Source organism: Brassica rapa, chromosome A03 (genome assembly GCF_000309985.2).
Source record: "Brassica rapa cultivar Chiifu-401-42 chromosome A03, CAAS_Brap_v3.01, whole genome shotgun sequence".
NCBI lineage: Eukaryota > Viridiplantae > Streptophyta > Magnoliopsida > Brassicales > Brassicaceae > Brassica > Brassica rapa.
Genome location: NC_024797.2, coordinates 31,791,706 through 31,810,375, shown reverse-complemented (window position 1 = coordinate 31,810,375; position 18,670 = coordinate 31,791,706). Strand labels below are relative to the sequence as shown.

The following is an 18,670-nucleotide window of genomic DNA, read 5'->3' as shown; positions in this document are numbered from 1 at the left end:
CTTGGTGTCTTGCTATAACATAAGTCATAACATAGTACGTTGCAAAGAGAGAAGTAAATGGTTTCTATGCTAAAATGTTATAGCTCTCATTCTTGTGTAGGAACTAGGAAACGGTCGGAGAAAATGATTTTTGTATTTTTTATTTGCTTGTGATGATAAAATACATATCTACACATAGTTCACAGAGTTTCACTTGGCTGGGAATTACAGAGTTTATGACTTGAAAATGTTATTTACATTACACCATCTGAAACAGCTTGAGATGATGAGTAACTATTAGATGAGCTTGCAGTGTTTGTCAAGTTTCCTTTCTTCTCTTTACCATAAACATCCTGCACGGAAGCAACTTATGTCAGTCCCTGAACTATATACAATGTTCACAGCACAGAAAGATCTTATTAGTCAAAATACTGAAGAAACCACTCACCTCTTGACCTGAAGAAGAGGCATGGATTTTAAGCTCAAGCTCTAAACCAGCATCATCTTTTTGTTCGGCTGAATAGGGCATAAAGGTAGAGGATGGGCTAGGTAAAGGTGCAGGGTTTCGCGTACCATAGAGTGGAAAAGGCAGAGTGGAGACTGGACACTGAGTTATTGCAACTAGAGGGACAGGATAAGGGTAATGTGGAATCCATGGGACCATGGTTCTGACTCTATGTTGATATTGAGCATTAAGAATATCAATGTCGGATTTAAGAGATGTTTTCTCCTCTCTCAGCTCGCTCTTCTCTTGAATTAGCTGCGTTCAAAACAAGTGAAAGATGATGAAACCAAGTAGAAACTAACAATAATAAGAGCGTTGGAGAAGTTAAATTAATCATCATCAGTACCTCACGAGACTCTTGAGAAAGTGTGACATGCTCAGCCTTTAGTCTATCAACTTGAGTCATTAAATCTTTCAGGGTTTGTATTGTGTCGATGAGAATTGAGGCTTTGTCACTCTTTGGCCTATTGGGATCTGCAAGCAAACCATTAGTCTCAGCTTAAGACAAAGGAGTTAATAAAAATTGAAAAATCTATGTTCTTCATGTTGATATAAATATATACCAAGTGCATTTCCGAGCTCAAGAAACTGTTCATTGAGCTTATCTCTACGGATCCTCTCTCGGTCTGCCTTCTTAAGGGAAGAAACTGGCTCCTTCTTAACTTCCACCATTTTCTCAGGCCTGAAGAAGAAGTAAAAAAACAAATGAAACAACGAAAAAAACTTGAAAGTATACATTTTGAAATGCATTTTGAGGCCTCAAAACCTGATTGAAGAAGAAGAAGCTGAGGATTCATCAGATAAGGAGAACTCAGAAGAAGTTTTGAGCTTCTTGGTTTGCTCCATTGCAAAGTAATAAACTCTCCTCCTGAGACTAAAAAGGATATAGAGAGTAGTAGTGCGTTAAGATATCAAAAGTAAGTTGGTTTCTTCTTCTTCTTCTTCGTTAGTATATAAAAAACCGCGGTGATAATGCATGGTGGTGGACGCCGACGAGGCATATCAATAACTTGTGCTCCCCACGCGCCACAATTTGAAGAGATGTGATCTGCTTAGGTCCAATAACAGTCTACTAAATTCCACGTGTATAATGCACGATGCAGCTTTAATGGAGTGGCAAAGAATACAGAACCTAAAGCAAAACAGCATACCTCTCTGCCAAGGACTTACAATACTAAAACGGGTTTTGATATCAAACATGTTGATGAGATTCATGTGAATGTTTAAATAAACTAATTTAGTAGTCACGAACGAGAGATTTAATCTACTAAGCTCAGGTACGCTGTAGAGAGTAGAGACTAAACGATGTCCGTGTGGCGTGTGTTGTTAATGTTATCCATCTCTTGAGTCTTAACCAATGTGCAACGTTCCTGGATTTGGCTTCTTTCCTCGTTTCTGTCTCTATCACTTTATCCCTCTTGTCCTTATTTTATACTAATGTATTGATTCTTTTGGTATAATTAGCTTTTAGCTTCGTAAACGCAGTTAAATATTTATATATGGTAATATACTAATGTTACAAATTACAAGTTGCAGAAATGTAATTATAAGGTATGTTATAATTCGCATGGGATACGTCTACGCGAGTACACGTAAACGTAGGTACGTATGTATAATGTAATTAAGTATTTATTATATGTTTTTTAATGGACGATGACGGGAAAGCTAAAAATGCTTATGGAAGGGAATGTGTCACCCACGAATTGGTGGCGTCAATCTTGGACATCACTTGCAATTGTTTTATTCAATTTTTATACAAAGTAAAACTTTATGTTACTTGGCTGTTGAATGTGTCAAAAGTCTCAGATAAATTTTCCTTGGATGATTTTAAGAAACTAAGATTAAATTAGTATGATACACTAGATTTAGAGACTTGTTTATATAAAAACAACTGAATCGACCGGCACGTACTAAACACACCAATTGTATTTAGATAGAAAGCTATTGCAATTTTTGTTTGTTTGGGTATCAAAGATAAGCAAAATACGTGGTTGGAGAAGAAATGTAGACTATATATGATTACAATAGTTTGCTCAAAAAGAATCATTCAGTCACAGTCATAAACCGAATTATATGGTCCATTAGTCTCTACGTGATCGACTTGCATATGGAGTAATTAAGGAAGAGTCGAATCAATTTGCAATGGGCAAGAGCTCTTTTCATAAGTTGGTCCCGTTTATGACACATATGAACGTAATGGTCTTGACTACGCAACTTAATCTTGTGAAGTTAGTAATTTGAGAACACTTTATAGTGGATAACTTGGTTACTGTAAATAATTTCTCACTGATGAGTTTACTGAAACGTACGTGAAAAAGCTTGCTCATTCAAAAGTTACCATGCAGATAGGGTAGTTTGTAACTTTGTATTAGTAAAAGTCAGTCAAATTTTAAAAGCTTAATCATCCGTAATTCCAGCTCTTTTGAATAATCTCCTCCAAATTAATACACACAATAGAAATAAAATAATTCAGTGACTTTTCTTCTACGAATATTTAGAATTTTCCTTGATTGAGACAACCAATAATCTCTCTTTTTTTTTTGTAAAGCAACCAATAATCTCTCTCTAAAAAGATAAATTTGAAAATATTATTTAACTGTAACTTAATAAAGAAACGGTTTGTCGATATCATTAAAGTTCTGTGAGATAAGAAAACAATTTCTTCACGAATTGTATTCTAGATTTATACAAGGAAAAAAAATGTCACATAAATATTTAATATGTTTGCATAGTGGGAGCACTAGGAGGCAATCGTTAAACAATACTCCATCTGTTTCCCAATGTCAAAGTGTTTTAGATTCTTATTTTTTCTTTGAGCTTCCAACTTAAAATAAAGCAGTGATTAGTGGATTGACTATATCTTTTTATATATTACTTAATGTCTCTTAGAATTCTCGATGTAGGATATATATCTCTAATACCCGTCTTCGAGATGATTGTTCTTATTAGTCAGAAATCTCAGAACTTTAAAACAATTATACTCGGTCGAACGAGTTAATTAGACCTTTTATACTCGGTCAGAAGGATTAATCACGACTTTTATACCTGATTGTAATGATTAATATTAATTAAGAATTTGAGTATTTAGGATATAAACTCTGATACCATGTTAAATTCAAATTTTATTGTGGATTTTTAACTTAAAACTAACTAGTAATTAGTGAATTGGATATATCTCTTTATATATTATTTAATGTTTTTTAAAATTTTCGAAATGAAATATATATCCTTAATAAAGTGGCACTTATCAAGAAAGTGGGGAAGTAAATACATAAAGACTATAGTTATTTATCTTATGAGAAATCTATTTCTGTCTTCTCGGTATCCAACAAACAATGAATGGTCGAAACTCTCCATACCAGTACCACAGCAATGAAAATAAGATGAAGAACTATCAAATTTTGAATTTTCATCGAAAACTAAAAATCTACATGTAATTAATTTTAAAAAAATCATTATAAACCACAACATGATTTGTATTTTCGTGCAAATTTAGTTACTGAATTGTTTCTGTTTTTTTTTTTAAATATCTAATTTTTAATATGACAATTACAGCCACAACACAATTTGGCCACTAAGAATAAAATCTTACGTACATTCTTATCTCTACTGCAATAATTCATAGAGGATAAGCTTCTTTATCCGACTCAGCATCACAGGATCCGACCCGATTTTACCCTAATTAATCCGACCCGTCTTTTAACATTTTTGTTGTATGTAATTAAAAACTAAAAAGTACTTAATCAAGCAATTAACGACTAATCGCCTCTTCCCGCTATAAATAAACCACTCAATTTCTTCCTCTTCTTCAATCTCTCTTCATTTCCCTCTCTCGAACAAGAAGACAACAACTCAAAACGCAGAGAAGATCTCCAGAACGACACCGTTTCGTAGCAAAGATGCTTTCTTCGTCTCCAACCTCCTTCACTCATCCATTCCTCTCCACGTCTCCGCCTCTCTCCCCCATATCTCCGCCGTCTCGCTCACCTCGCCTCCCGCCTCCTCTCGTCTCCGCCTCTTGCTCCTACACCTGCACGGAGGATCCGCCGAGGCTGCACCAGATCCCGCGGCGAACGACGCCGGCGAACGCTTCGCTCTACGAGATTCTAGAGGTTCCTCGCGGCGCGACGAGCCAGGATATCAAATCGGCTTACCGGAGGTTGGCTAGGATCTGCCACCCCGACGTGGCGGCGGGAACCGATCGGAGTAACTCTTCGGCGGATGAGTTCATGAAGATCCACGCGGCGTACTGTACGCTCTCTGATCCTGACAAACGCTCTGTTTACGATCGGAGGATGCTTCGTCGGAGCCGTCCGTTGACCGTCAGCACCTCCGGGATGGGCAGTTACGTCGGACGGAACTGGGAAACCGATCAGTGCTGGTAGCGAGTTGACTCGGTGACCGAGTTAGCTCGAGTTGATTCGAATTAATAAAACACGGTTGTAAAAATAGGAAGCGATAAAAGCTGGGGTTAACGATGTAATTAATAGTAGTATTAGTGTGCTAACATACGCCAAGAGCTAAACGTACGCTCCCTCTCCCTGCTCACGGCCACGGGCGATCAGCGCCGTTTGCATCGTGTTACGTAGGATCTACGTGTGTTGTTTTTTTTTACCTTGTGAATCCTGTAATACTTATCAATGAAAACAAAATAAACACTGTTATAATTACTTTCGTTCTTTTGATCATCTAGAGCCTAGAGCTGATCTTTTAAATTTTAATTATGGTTCCAATATACCCATTAGGAATCTCGACGATTGGTAGAACACATCAGTAAGTGATTATATATTTTGTCCTACAAATTAGTACCTGATATTCTAGAACACGTGAACATGGCCGATGAAAGCAGATTGTATTTCAGTGCGAACCAAAGCTGGCCATCACTTTTAGAGTTCTTTCAAGTGCTAAGTTGAGAGATTTCGAGTTAATAAATGTGGAGGCCAAACTGGTTTTATCGAAAGAATGGTATCTGCATAGATGTATCTGTTGTCATTATATATTGTATTTGATGCTTTTATTACTTCAAAATCGTTATAATGTTTAATATCACTAGAATGATATCTTCTATCAAAATTGGGAAACGTAGATGAGCTATAAATATATACTTTTATCTACATTGATTGGTGCGTTTATCAATCTACTGATATACTCAAATTGTAATCTCTTGAACTACTATTGCAAGAAGAATAATAAGATTGAACCCTAGACAATAACACATGGTGAGATGGAACTTGGGTGCACTATAGGGACATGATAATTGATAAAGGCGATGCATATTTTGTTAAGTTGAGAATTATTTGCATGACTTTGTTAGTAAATAGTTAAATACTAATCTTTAGGTTTATTGGGGAGGCGACAAAAGTACGGGCCCGCGAGATTGTGGAAACTGGAAAAGTAACTCATGTTGCCAAGTGGTTAGATCTTCTTCTGCTATAAATTATTGCCGTATTTTGTCTTAATTTGTCGAAACTTAATACTTGATACATAGTATTGCATACTTAAATGTATTTTTAAATCCATATACTAATATCCTTCTAGAAGCTAAATGATAGTGTATCATTTCTTTCTTTCTCCAAGCATATAATATAAGCCGAATAAAAAACGAATTCTCTCTCTTATGTCTGTTACTGTCATCTGTGTGGTAGTATTTGATTCAGCGTCTTTTATGTACAGATGTTTTCGATGTTAACTGAAAGACGTGCTCCAGTGTGTTATATGAACAAATAGATTCATTGTAACCACGATGTCTTCGTTTAGGAGAAAAAAAAACATTTTATTGAACTAGTTTGTTCACTTTTTATGATTAAACATAAAACGAAGGAGGAAAAGCCGAGCAGAACACGCTCATTTCTTGAATAAGATATGTTTTAATTATTAACTTAGGTCTTACTTTTTTATCATTTGGGACAAATATCAAATGTGTTGTGAACAATTGGGGAAATCGTGTGTTATTACTTGAATCAAAGTGTTCACTTTATATAGAGATTACAAGATAAGGATAAAAGGAAAGAGTACAAATCCTAAGCTAAAAAGAAATAGGAAATATCCTTAAAGATAAACATGAAAGAGAAAAGGAAAACTTCTAATCCTATAGTCGGCTACTCTTTGGCCGCCTCTCTCTCCTATCCGGACGCGGTCTTGGTCTTGGGCCGGACGCGGTCCGTTCTTCCTTTGGCTTGGTTAATAGCAATCCACATTATTCATAAAACTCCCCCTTGGATGCTATAACCATATGGGTTTGTATCATGCACGATGTTGCCTCGTTAAAACCTCTCTAGGAAAACCAAAAACCCAAGGTGGGAAAATGGAAACCATAGACAGGAAAAAGATTACAACGCATGACACTCCCCCTGATGAATGCATCACTGAAGATCCTTCAGCCGGCACATCCCTATCTGATGAACTAGCTTCTTGAACGTTGAGGTTGGCAGAGACTTGGTGAAGAGGTCGACTGAGTTGTCATTGGATCGAACTTGAACCACTTGAACCTCCTTTGCCTTCTGCAGGTCGTGGGTGAAGAAGAACTTGGGCAGGATGTGCTTTGTCCTATCTCCCTTGATGTATCCTTCCTTGAGCTGAGCAATGCACGCTGCATTGTCCTCGTATATGATTGTTGGCTCCTCTTTCTCTTGTCCCATGGCCAGACTACTCTCTCTTAAGACATGGCCGGTCATGTTCCTCAACCAAACAAGCTCACGGCTTGCTTCATACATGGCTATGATCTCGGCGTGATTGGACGATGTGGCCACTAAGGTTTGCTTTGTGGAACGCCAGCATATTGCGGCTCCACTGTGTATAAACACATAACCTGTTTGAGATCTAGCCTGGTGTGGGTCGGATAAGTACCCAGCATCTGCATATCCGACCAAGCTCTCTCCTGGCCGGTCGGTGTAGAACAAACCAAGATCCTTTGTTCCTTGCAGATATCTGAACAGATGTTTCACTCCGTTCCAGTGCCTTAAAGTCGGATATGAACTGAATCTAGACAGTAAGCTCACGGCAAAGCTGATGTCCGGTCTAGTATGACTAGCCAAGTACATTAAGGCCCCAATGGCACTTAGGTAAAGCACCTCCGGCCCGAGTGCTTCCTCGTCCGGTTTCTTAGGTCTGTATGGATCTTTCTCTAGGTCTAAGGACCTCACGACCATAGGACTCGTCAAGGGATGAGCCTGGTCCATATTGAATTGCTTGAGTATCTTTTCTGTATATGTTTCTTGATGCACAAGGATTCCTTTCTCCACATACTCAAACTGTAATCCCAAACATAACTTAGTTTTTCCTAAGTCTTTCATCTCGAACTCTTTCTTTAAACATTCAACGGTTTGAGAAATCTCTCTAGAGGTTCCTATTATATTCAGGTCGTCCACATAAACTGACATTATCACAAAGCCCTTGCTGTCGAATTTCTTTATGAATATACATGGACTTATTGAATCATTCTTATAACCCTCTTTCATTAGGTACTCGGATAACCTGCTGTACCACATTCGACCTGATTGCTTTAAACCATATAAAGCTTTATTCAGCTTAATGCAATGTTGTTCTCGAGAACCTTTCTTATCTTTGAGCTCAATGCCCTCTGGAACTCTCATATGAATTTCATTATCCAGTGGTCCATATAAATATGCAGTCACTACATCCATTAGGCGTAAATCTATCTTCTCTTTCACGGCCAGACTGATTAAGTATCTCAATGTAGTTGCATCCACCACAGGGGAGTAAGTCTCCTCATAATCTATTCATGGTCTTGTGAGAATCTTTGTGCTACAAGCCGTGCTTTGTATCTCACTACTTCTCCTTTCTCATTTCTCTTTCTTACAAAGACCCATTTGTATCCCACTGGTTTGACATCACTTGGTGTCTGGATGATAGGGCCAAAAACGCCTCTTTTTCTCAATGATTCTAACTCCATGTTTATAGCTTCTTTCCATTTGATCCAATCTGATCTTAGCATGCATTCTTGTATGGACGTGGGTTCTAGATCCTCATCTATATCCATGATCTCAAGTACTACCTTGTATGCAAACAAATCATCAACGTTGATATCTTTTTTGTTCCATTGTTTTCCAGACATTATATGGTCTATAGAGATCTCTTGGTTGTCCGGCTCTTGTGTCCCGTGAAGCCCAGCGTCCCGAACCTCACTATGAGGAACGGCCGGATCATCGGGTGTGGCCGGCTCACTTGGCTCGACCGTCCTGGTCGGCTCGGCCGGTCCATCTATGTCCTGGACGGTTTCCTTGATGCACTTGGATCCAGCACCTCTCTTGGACTTCCGAGGCTGTTTGTCTTTGGAACCAATTGGTCTACCACGTTTTAAACGTTGCTTAGACTCTGTAGCTACTTGACATTGTCCCTTTTGGACATCTAATCTTATAGGTGCATTACAAACCGGGATATGTGATATTGTTACTCTATTTGGGTCAGCAAATGTATGTGGCAATTGATTAGCTAGCGCTTGAAGATGTATAATCTTTTGGACTTCTATATCACAATCTTTAGTCCGAGGATCTTGCCAAGATATTGATGGTCTAAACCATTCCAAGTCTTTAATGATCAACCGGCTGTTATCTCCCCCTAAGGACAGATATGTTGACTCATCAAACTGTGAGTCTTCGTATCTGGCCTTAAACAAATCACCGGTTGTTGGCTCAAGATACTTTATAATGCGTGGAGAATCATATCCTACGTATATTCCCATCCTCCTCTGTGGTCCCATCTTAGTTCTCTGTGGTGGAGCGATTGGAACGTAGACGGCACATCCAAATGTCTTGAGGTGGGACACGTCTAGCTCATGACCCGTAAGTAGTTGGGATGGTGAATATCTATGCTCACTAGATGGCCTGATGCGAATCAGTTCCGATGCATGTAAAACCGCATGTACCCATGCTGATACCGGGAGTTGAGACTTCATTAGTAATGGCCGGGCTATCAGCTGGATTCGTTTAATGAAAGATTCGGCCAAGCCGTTCTGTGTATGGACATGTGCCACGGAGTGTTCTACTCTTACCCCCATGGACATACAGTATTCATTAAACGCTTGAGACGTGAACTCACCAGCATTGTCTAGACGTATAGTCTTAAGAGGGAAGTCTGGAAAGTGTGCTCTCAACCTTATCATCTGAGCAAGCAGGCGTGCAAAGGCCAGATTCCGTGTGGATAGTAGACACACATGCGACCATCTGGTCGATGCATCAATGAGGACCATGAAGTATCTAAATGTCCCACAAGATGGGTGTATTGGTCCACATATGTCTCCTTGAATCCTTTCCAGAAAGTTTAAGGTCTCTTTATTAACCTTGGCTGGTGATGGCCTAGTTATGAGTTTCCCTTGTGCACATGCTGCACATGTGAGATTGTGTGGGATCACTCCTTTAAACGTGTGCCTTTGTGAATTCATCATTAATTTTCGCATCATTCCTGTTCCGGGATGGCCAAGCCGGTTATGCCATAAAGTGAATAGCTCGGAGGCATTGGCCTCAATCATACTGATCTTTGCATAGTATAGACCAGTAGAGATTGCGGGTATAGTCTCTAGGATCTTTTTATTGCCTTTGGTGATCAAGATTATATTAAGGAACTCCTTGTTTCCTTCTTCCCATGTTTCAAGATGGAAACCATTCAATCTTATATCTTTGAAACTCAGTAAGCTTCTTCTAGAGCTTGGGGAATATAAAGCGGTTTTGATCTCTAGATGAGTGCCCGTAGGCATCAGTACATACGCCTGGCCGTGACCTTCAATCAGGCTGGCCTCACCCGCAATGGTGTGTACCTTTGCACTTTGCATTGTGAGATTCATAAAGTACCTTTTGTCTCTAAGTATTGTGTGACTTGTGCCACTATCCACCACAAGTATACTCATCTCACCATTCATTTCTATAAATAAAATTTCTAAACTCAGAGACTTCATAAGATCTTTAAAGAACTTTCTTTATTATAAATGTCATTACATAAAATAAAAATACTAAATCAAAAACATAAAGCAATAAGACAAGTGATTCGAAACTAGTCCTTGAGACAATCAGAAGTTTCAAAGTCCATTAGATCATCTTGGTCGAATTCTTTATCAGCATCATATCCATATCCTTTGTCATCATTACTGGTTTCTTGGATCATGTTTGCCTCCGGGTTCTTGTTCTTGAGGCTCTCTTGGTAGAGGTCGCACAAGTGTTTCGGAGTTCTATAATTCTTGTCCCAATGGTTGTCCATCCCGCATCTGTGGCATACTGACTTGGACGTGTAAGATGGCTTAGATATGCCACCTCGTCCGTGGCCGTAATTGGAACCACGACCACGATTATTGTGGTTTCCTTTTCGGCCGGTCGAGTAGTTGTCTCGGCCGTTCGGGTTGTCACGCCCACGCCTCCTGTATCCACCACGGCCATTGCCGTGTGGTCTCCTATTGTCTTGGGCGTAGTAGCTCTCTTTGGGATCTTTCTTTTCAACCTCATGGGCTTCGGGTAATGGTGCTTGATATTACGTGTATACGCACACCAAATAACCTAATGTGCACACTACCACAATCGAATGGTATGTCGATGTAGCACTTTAGGATCGAATCCACAGAGACCAACTATTACACTTTATTTTTATGGGATCAATATCAAGCTAAAACAATATGGGAGTTTTAAGATTTGAGGGTTTCGTGAGAAACAAGTAACAAGATTAATTAAAGAATTCAGATAACTAAAATGCTAGCCTAGGGTGGTTTGATCAGGTGTTAAACAAGTGTGAGCCAAACAATTATTCAAGTTCGATTAAAGACCAGTCTAGAACTCGGATCACTCAAGTAGAACAGCCCACTGTCGTGGAACTGCCCCCTATGCTGATCGATCTTGATACCTAAACTCTCGTTTGGATCAAGATGTGACAGCAAGCAATAGAGATCAAGTCCGATATGTTCACAAAACACCCTAATATCTACTTTCGCTGATTAGGGATGCAATGCTCATTCAAGTTATGTCTAGCAACCTATAACACTTTTGATGAATAGATTAAACCTAGAATCAGGCACTAAGTGGTTAACTTGATGCAAGCCTTAAGAACAACAGTGAATGAAGACAATCGATTTATAACTTATTTATGTCAAGCTCACAGATCTAACACCCTAACACCCTAGACTAAGCAAGCTGACTACTCAGCCATGGAGCAAGAAAACACAGAGATAACAGATGAAGAAAACATGTTGAATCAATAAAATAAAAGAGATAGGGTTCAGGATTCTTCTCAAGAGTGTAGAGATCCTTCTCCCTTTACAATAAGCAAATCCAACAATGGAGTTTTTGGGTCTGGTTCCTCTCTGTAAACTAGCGTAGTATGATCAGGAAAAATAGAAAAAGAAGATATATCAAAGCCACAGGCGGCTGGGAGAGAAAATAGAGAGATTAGGGCAAATCCCGAAATAGGTTGTTGTTTCCTTAAAAATCTCTGCCGCTGGAACACTCCCTCGGAACAGTCACTCGGGTTGCTCCGCTATCCAGAACAGTCATCAAGACTGTTCTGCGTGAAAATCACCAAATTGCACTGTTTTCTGCCTCTTTTGTTCCAGCTGGTTAATCTCCCATCCAATGCAACTCCAGACCTGTAATGACTCGAAAAGGACTAGGAAGACTCGATTAAGACTTGAAAACCAATTTAAAAGCATATATACAAGATGTATAAAACACCATATATCAATTCCCCCAGACTTAGATCCTTGTTTGTCCTCAAACAATGTCAAGTATCAAGAACAGGGAGAAAGGTTTGAAAGTGTGGGAACTCACCTATTCTCAGCAACCATACTTTAACCACGAATCTCTGAACCATACAAGCAGTAAAACTAGGACAACACACCCTTACCGGAACCCCACTGACTGCTGTTCAAAAATCGGCTCCATACTCTTCATCTCAAACCTGAAAAAGCAACACTATCGAGACAGAACTCCCTACATTCATTTAAGAGTAGCGTGAGCTTCTCATCACAGGCATCATTCAGGGTAGACGGTCTAGGTGTGGAACAGGCTATTTAATGGTGGAGTTAAGAGTGTTTAGGGGCTACCATTTCATTGAAGAGGATGCAGGATATCACACAAAATGGCAAGAGAGGATAGATCCATTGATGTCCACAGCCTCAACTCGTTTTTGCTCTATCTGGTGCGACTGTTCTGATGACGGAACAAGCAACTGATTGTTCTGCTTTCCACTTTCCTCTACACACTCTTCAATACTTGGTACCAACTTCTTGCTCGACCTTTCCAGTGGCTCCATGTTTCTTTTCTTTCTTCCCCTTCTCCATCACATTAATCTCGTTTTTTTTTTTTTTTTTTTTTTTTTTTTTTTTGAAGACTGATATGGTGATGTGACGAAGAAGGAGGTAATACATGATCGTTCTGAGTGCCACTGGTGGTTCTGATTTTGCAACCATTCTGGTTCTCCACCCCTGCTCTTGCGCAGTTCATTGGTTATGGAGCGGTTGCTCCCTTAATCTGCTTGTTCTCCTTTCTGACATAATTTCTGCAGCAGTAACGAGTAGGAGGCTGCGTTGATTCTTTCCTCTCCGACCTTTTTGCACATATCTGCACATATGACACTGAAAAACAAATGCATGAAGGTGGAATAAAGGCTAAGGTGCAGGGTGGGAACTAGCTAAAGATGAGCTAGCCACTCAGGATCAGCAAGATGGATAAAAAGGATAAGAAGTCCTGAGTGTGTTCTCGTTTCCCTGATCTAATGCCCATAACAAGAAGAATTTCAGTTAAGATTAGGTTCAATTAAGGTGGAGTTAAGTCTACCCAGTGTAACCTGATCGGCTGAGAACTTCTGGAGAATCAAGTGAGATATGTCAGGGTGTTCCAGGTCCACATGTGTGTCTTTTGCCACTGCTAAGGTCACTGAATAAGATAACTAAAGCACGAGGTGGTTAGTGATCAACACGGAATAAGGTCCTAATTCCCACAAATTTTTGACTGACTCAATAAAAACTTACTTAAATTGACCCAAAAGAAAAAAAAACAAAAGAAAGAAACAAGTTAGTAAACGATGAAAACCCTCCCCCAGACTTACTTCACAACGTCCCTGGTGTGAAAATAAATCAGAGAGAAGGAGAAAACAAGAATAATTTTTTTTTTTTTTTTTTTTTTTTTTTTTTTTTTTTTTTGGGTCGAGATACTTACCTGGCGCGGAGCAGCCTGACAGAGCAAGACGCGGTTGCTCCGGTAAAGGATGCTCTGGAATAAGAGCAGCCAGCTGCTTGCTCCAGTCAAGGGTCTCGGATTTTCTGATTTATGACCTGAGACTCAACAAACTAAAAACAAAAATAAGTAAAAAGAAAATCCTAATGTTAATGACACTTACCAGTGGGTTGCCTCCCACCAAGCGCTTGGTTTAAGTCTCTAGCTTGACTTGGTGACTGGGATCAGTCGGGTTGACCAAGAGGGCTTGTTCCAAAACAAGCTCCACAGTCAGACATGTTCATCTTCAGAACTCTGCTCAACAACCCTTTCACAGCATCTTCTCCTTTCTCCTTCAGCTCATGTGTGAGAATGGTTCTGACTTTAGAGAACGGTTTGGAGGTACCCTTGCACTTTACCTCATACTCAATGGAGTTCTCATCACACTTGAGAGGTTTCAAAGTCATTGTAGGATCTCCCTTGACCCTTTTCTTCTGGACTTTCTGTTTCACCCTTGAATTCCCTCTAATTTTAGTAGGATCAGTGCATGGATCTTCATCAGATAACAGCCTGCTCTCACCCTTATCATCATGCTCCTTCTCTGGAACAACCTTCAGCTTTTCTACATCAAACACTGAGATGCGAGAGGCGTGTGATGAGGAAGATCTGGTGGGTACAGCCTTGTAGAAAACTTTCTTGTTGATGTTGGAGAAGCAGACTCTCTTGTTGGGCATATCGATGGTTGCTCCAACAGTAGCCATGAATGTCCTTCCAAATATTAAAGGCATCTCATGATCCTTGTTCATCTCAACAACTTGAAACTCAGCAGGAACAATGCATTCCCCTACTTGAACATGAAGGCTGCGGATGGTTCCATATGGGACTGCTCTGGAAGAGTTTGCAAAGGTCAGGGTCAGCTGAGAACGCTCAATATCAGCAATACCCAAATCGTCTACAATAGCCTTTGAGACGAGATTCACACAAGAACCAGAGTCACACAGAGCATCCTTGAAGGTTGTTCCTGCGATGGAACATGGGAAAACAAACTTTCCAGGATCATCAACCTTAGGCAATACCTTCAGTGCTGGCGTAGACAGTGCTCTGGTATAGAGGACCTTGATCTCCTCTTGAGTCTCTCTACAGTGTTTAAAGAACTGGAGCAATGGACGAATCTGCAGAGCATCTTCGAATGCAAGTTCTTTAGGAAGCCTTCTCACCATCTTGTTAAAACCTATCAGCTGCTCTTCACTAATGGGATCCATCAGATGTCTAGGTGGAATTGGATAGGGAACCTTGGGAACATAGACTCGAGATGGTGGAGTCTCAGCAGGTTCGCTAGGAGTAGTCACTCCAGAGCTAGCAGACTGCTCTGCTCTCTCTTCTGCGCCTGGAGCAGTCTCAGCGAACGGCTGCTCTATTGCATTACAGTGCTCAGTCCTAGGATTTTTATCAGTTCTTCCAGGGAGCGTCTCTTGTTGCCTCTTGACACTCTCAGCTGTTTGAGCCAGCTGAACATCGATCTTTCTCATATGGATCGCAAGATTGTCATACTTGTTATTCAGCTCAGTGAACATGTTGCCCATCCTGGTGTCAATTTCTGTGGTTACCTGATTCAACACCTTGGCCTGAACCTGCTGACCCTGCAACAGCTGTTGCATCATCATACCCAGACCTTGCAGCTCATCTGGTTGACTGTTCCCAGTAGCTGGAACAGCTTGCTGATTGCTCTGCGGTTGTCGCTTGGTCTGGTTCTGAATATGCCCAGCTGTAGCTTGGTCCATGCTGAAAACATGCCCTTGGTTGTTTTTCAGTAGCTGATCAACCTTGGCAGTCAGCTCATCTATTTTCTGGGCGTCAGAACTGTTCCCTTTCTTGGAGCAATCACTCTCCTCTTTCTTATTAGCTGAGCTAGCAGCCATGTTCTCAATCAGCTTAAACGCTCCAGCAGTGGTTTGAGTCATGAAGTCTCCATTGCTCGCAGAGTTTAGAGCACCTTGGTATTTCCAGTCCACTCCATCATAGAAAATGTCCAGGATATAATCATCATCAAATCCATGGTGAGGACATTCTCTGCGATAGTCATTGAAGCGCTCCCATGCGTCGCAGAAAAAGCTCATCAGTGAGCTGTCTGAAGGAGGTGATCTTGTTCCTCAATGCAGCTGTTCTCGCCTTAGAGTAGAAATGGCTGAGGAACGCTGATCGGACCTGTTCCCATGAAGTGAGAGAGCCGGTAGGGAGAGAGTTCAACCACCGTGCAGCTTTTCCATCAAGAGAGAATGGGAATAACATGCACGTGATGTAGTCTGGTGGAACACCATTCACGCGAGTGAAACTGCAGACTTTTTCGAAGCTCTCAATATGCTCCATTGGAATTTCTGTAGAGAGACCAGAGAACATTTTTCTCTGTACTAGACCGATCAAAGCAGGCTTGATCTCGAAGTCCTGCCTGGTGCAGAGTGGAGGAACAATGGCAGAGCGCGTAGTAGGGATGTTACGCGGAAGGTTTCTCTGCCCGATTGGAACAGTCTGCGCCTGTTGTTCCTGCTGCGCGAGAGCAGCCTGTTCAGCAGCATCCTGCTGAGCTTGGATGGTCTGCTGCATTTGTTGCATCTGCTGCTGCATGAGTGCCATAGCTGCAGCGAGATCATCCTGATTGGCGTGATCACCCATAGTGGTGTCGGTTTGCCTTGGCTGTTGACGATTTGTTCTTTCTAACCTTGCTAGCTCCTGGTTGGTAAATGTAACTAATTCTCCTTGTGCGTTTCTCCGACTATGTCTACTGGTCATGCACCTGGAACATTAGCTGCAACAAAAAGGATAAGGCAAGTTAGAGGTTTTAGACTAAATAAATAACCGAAAAATAAAGGTAAAAAGATGGTCCCCGGCAACGGCGCCAATTTGATATTACGTGTATACGCACACCAAATAACCTAATGTGCACACTACCACAATCGAATGGTATGTCGATGTAGCACTTTAGGATCGAATCCACAGAGACCAACTATTACACTTTATTTTTATGGGATCAATATCAAGCTAAAACAATATGGGGGTTTTAAGATTTGAGGGTTTCGTGAGAAACAAGTAACAAGATTAATTAAAGAATTCAGATAACTAAAATGCTAGCCTAGGGTGGTTTGATCAGGTGTTAAACAAGTGTGAGCCAAACAATTATTCAAGTTCGATTAAAGACCAGTCTAGAACTCGGATCACTCAAGTAGAACAGCCCACTGTCGTGGAACTGCCCCCTATGCTGATCGATCTTGATACCTAAACTCTCGTTTGGATCAAGATGCGACAGCAAGCAATAGAGATCAAGTCCGATATGTTCACAAAACACCCTAATATCTACTTTCGCTGATTAGGGATGCAATGCTCATTCAAGTTATGTCTAGCAACCTATAACACTTTTGATGAATAGATTAAACCTAGAATCAGGCACTAAGTGGTTAACTTGATGCAAGCCTTAAGAACAACAGTGAATGAAGACAATCGATTTATAACTTATTTATGTCAAGCTCACAGATCTAACACCCTAACACCCTAGACTAAGCAAGCTGACTACTCAGCCATGGAGCAAGAAAACACAGAGATAACAGATGAAGAAAACATGTTGAATCAATAAAATAAAAGAGATAGGGTTCAGGATTCTTCTCAAGAGTGTAGAGATCCTTCTCCCTTTACAATAAGCAAATCCAACAATGGAGTTTTTGGGTCTGGTTCCTCTCTGTAAACTAGCGTAGTATGATCAGGAAAAATAGAAAAAGAAGATATATCAAAGCCACAGGCGGCTGGGAGAGAAAATAGAGAGATTAGGGCAAATCCCGAAATAGGTTGTTGTTTCCTTAAAAATCTCTGCCGCTGGAACACTCCCTCGGAACAGTCACTCGGGTTGCTCCGCTATCCAGAACAGTCATCAAGACTGTTCTGCGTGAAAATCACCAAATTGCACTGTTTTCTGCCTCTTTTGTTCCAGCTGGTTAATCTCCCATCCAATGCAACTCCAGACCTGTAATGACTCGAAAAGGACTAGGAAGACTCGATTAAGACTTGAAAACCAATTTAAAAGCATATATACAAGATGTATAAAACACCATATATCAGTGCTGTCCCGACAGGTCTGGCTTCACTGTTCTTCATCAGGAGCTCATTGTTTGCCTCGGCCAAAAGTAGACACGAGATCAGATCAGTATATGTGGCAAAACTTTTTGTTCTATATTGCTCTTGCAATACTGAATTCGACTGATTGAAAGTAGTGTAGGTCTTTTCAAGCATCATCATATCGGATACTTCTTCACCACAAAGCCTTAGTATTGAAACTATTTTGAACAAGGCTGAATTGTACTCATCCACCGACTTGAAGTCTAAGAACCTTAGATGCATCCAGTCGTGCCTAGCCTTTGGAAGTAACACCATCTTTTGGTGATCATATCTATGCTTTAAAGCATTCCAAAGATCTAGTAGATTTTCAATTGTCATGTACTCATCTTTCAGACCTTCAATAAGATTGATGGCGCATAAAGCTTATGGCCCTGTATCTATCCTTTTCATTCACATTGTTGTCCTTGGTGATAGTATCACCAAGTCCCTTAGACTTTAGACTGATCCTTGTATCTAGCGCCCACTGCAAGTAATTGTCTCCGGAGAGATTAAGGGTTGCGTAGTCTCTGTTTGCTATTTTCGACATCTGAATCACATTATCATTTAAAGTTTCAGGTTCACAATGTGATCATGTGGCCGCATGATAATAAGCAAGCTCGGCCACCACATGTCTTACGCATTCATGATATTCAAAACAATACTAATCGACCATGGTGCTATCAATCATGAGCCACACGGCCATATAGGTTTACTAATGCAAGCAACCTAAGTTCGTGTGATCTATATGCTGGTCGATCTTGTTTATAACATGATGAATGCAATACCATATTCAGATTCATGTAATGCAATCAAACTATTCTTACTTCTTTTATAAAACTAGGGTTTTCAATCTTAAACTCTAGCAACCTTGAGTTAAGGTTTCAAGGCCTTAAGTATT

General features: G+C 40.4%; 3 protein-coding genes and 1 non-coding gene across 5 annotated transcripts; 2 read left to right on the top strand and 2 right to left on the bottom strand.

Moving 5' to 3' along the window:
- Positions 1-119: 119 nt before the first annotated feature.
- Positions 120-4,031, bottom strand: LOC103862454 (transcription factor bHLH11). Of its 2 annotated transcripts, none has more exons than XM_009140158.3 (5): positions 1,251-4,031; positions 1,048-1,166; positions 831-958; positions 428-739; positions 120-332 (listed from the first exon to the last, which is right to left on the bottom strand). In XM_009140158.3, the coding sequence occupies exons 1-5, from the start codon at positions 1,328-1,330 to the stop codon at positions 234-236; spliced, it is 738 nt and encodes a 245-aa protein (XP_009138406.1). In that variant the 5' UTR covers positions 1,331-4,031; the 3' UTR covers positions 120-233. The 2 variants fall into 2 exon arrangements, with proteins under 2 accessions (XP_009138406.1, XP_033142572.1); XM_033286681.1 differs by having other exon boundaries at positions 1,048-1,180; positions 1,263-4,031.
- A 240-nt stretch (positions 4,032-4,271) lies between these two features.
- LOC103862453 (chaperone protein dnaJ 11, chloroplastic) lies at positions 4,272-5,162 on the top strand. The gene has a single exon (XM_009140157.3). It carries the CDS (start codon positions 4,384-4,386, stop codon positions 4,867-4,869), a length of 486 nt encoding a protein of 161 aa, XP_009138405.2. The 5' UTR covers positions 4,272-4,383; the 3' UTR covers positions 4,870-5,162.
- Positions 5,163-10,489: 5,327 nt separating this feature from the next.
- Positions 10,490-15,413, bottom strand: LOC103862452. The gene is made up of 2 exons (XM_033287474.1): positions 15,299-15,413; positions 10,490-10,953 (listed from the first exon to the last, which is right to left on the bottom strand). The coding sequence occupies exons 1-2, from the start codon at positions 15,411-15,413 to the stop codon at positions 10,490-10,492; spliced, it is 579 nt and encodes a 192-aa protein (XP_033143365.1).
- Positions 15,414-15,681: 268 nt separating this feature from the next.
- Positions 15,682-15,789, top strand: LOC117133150. Its single transcript, XR_004456991.1, has one exon. It is a non-coding gene; the product is annotated as a small nucleolar RNA R71 (small nucleolar RNA).
- Positions 15,790-18,670: the final 2,881 nt, after the last annotated feature.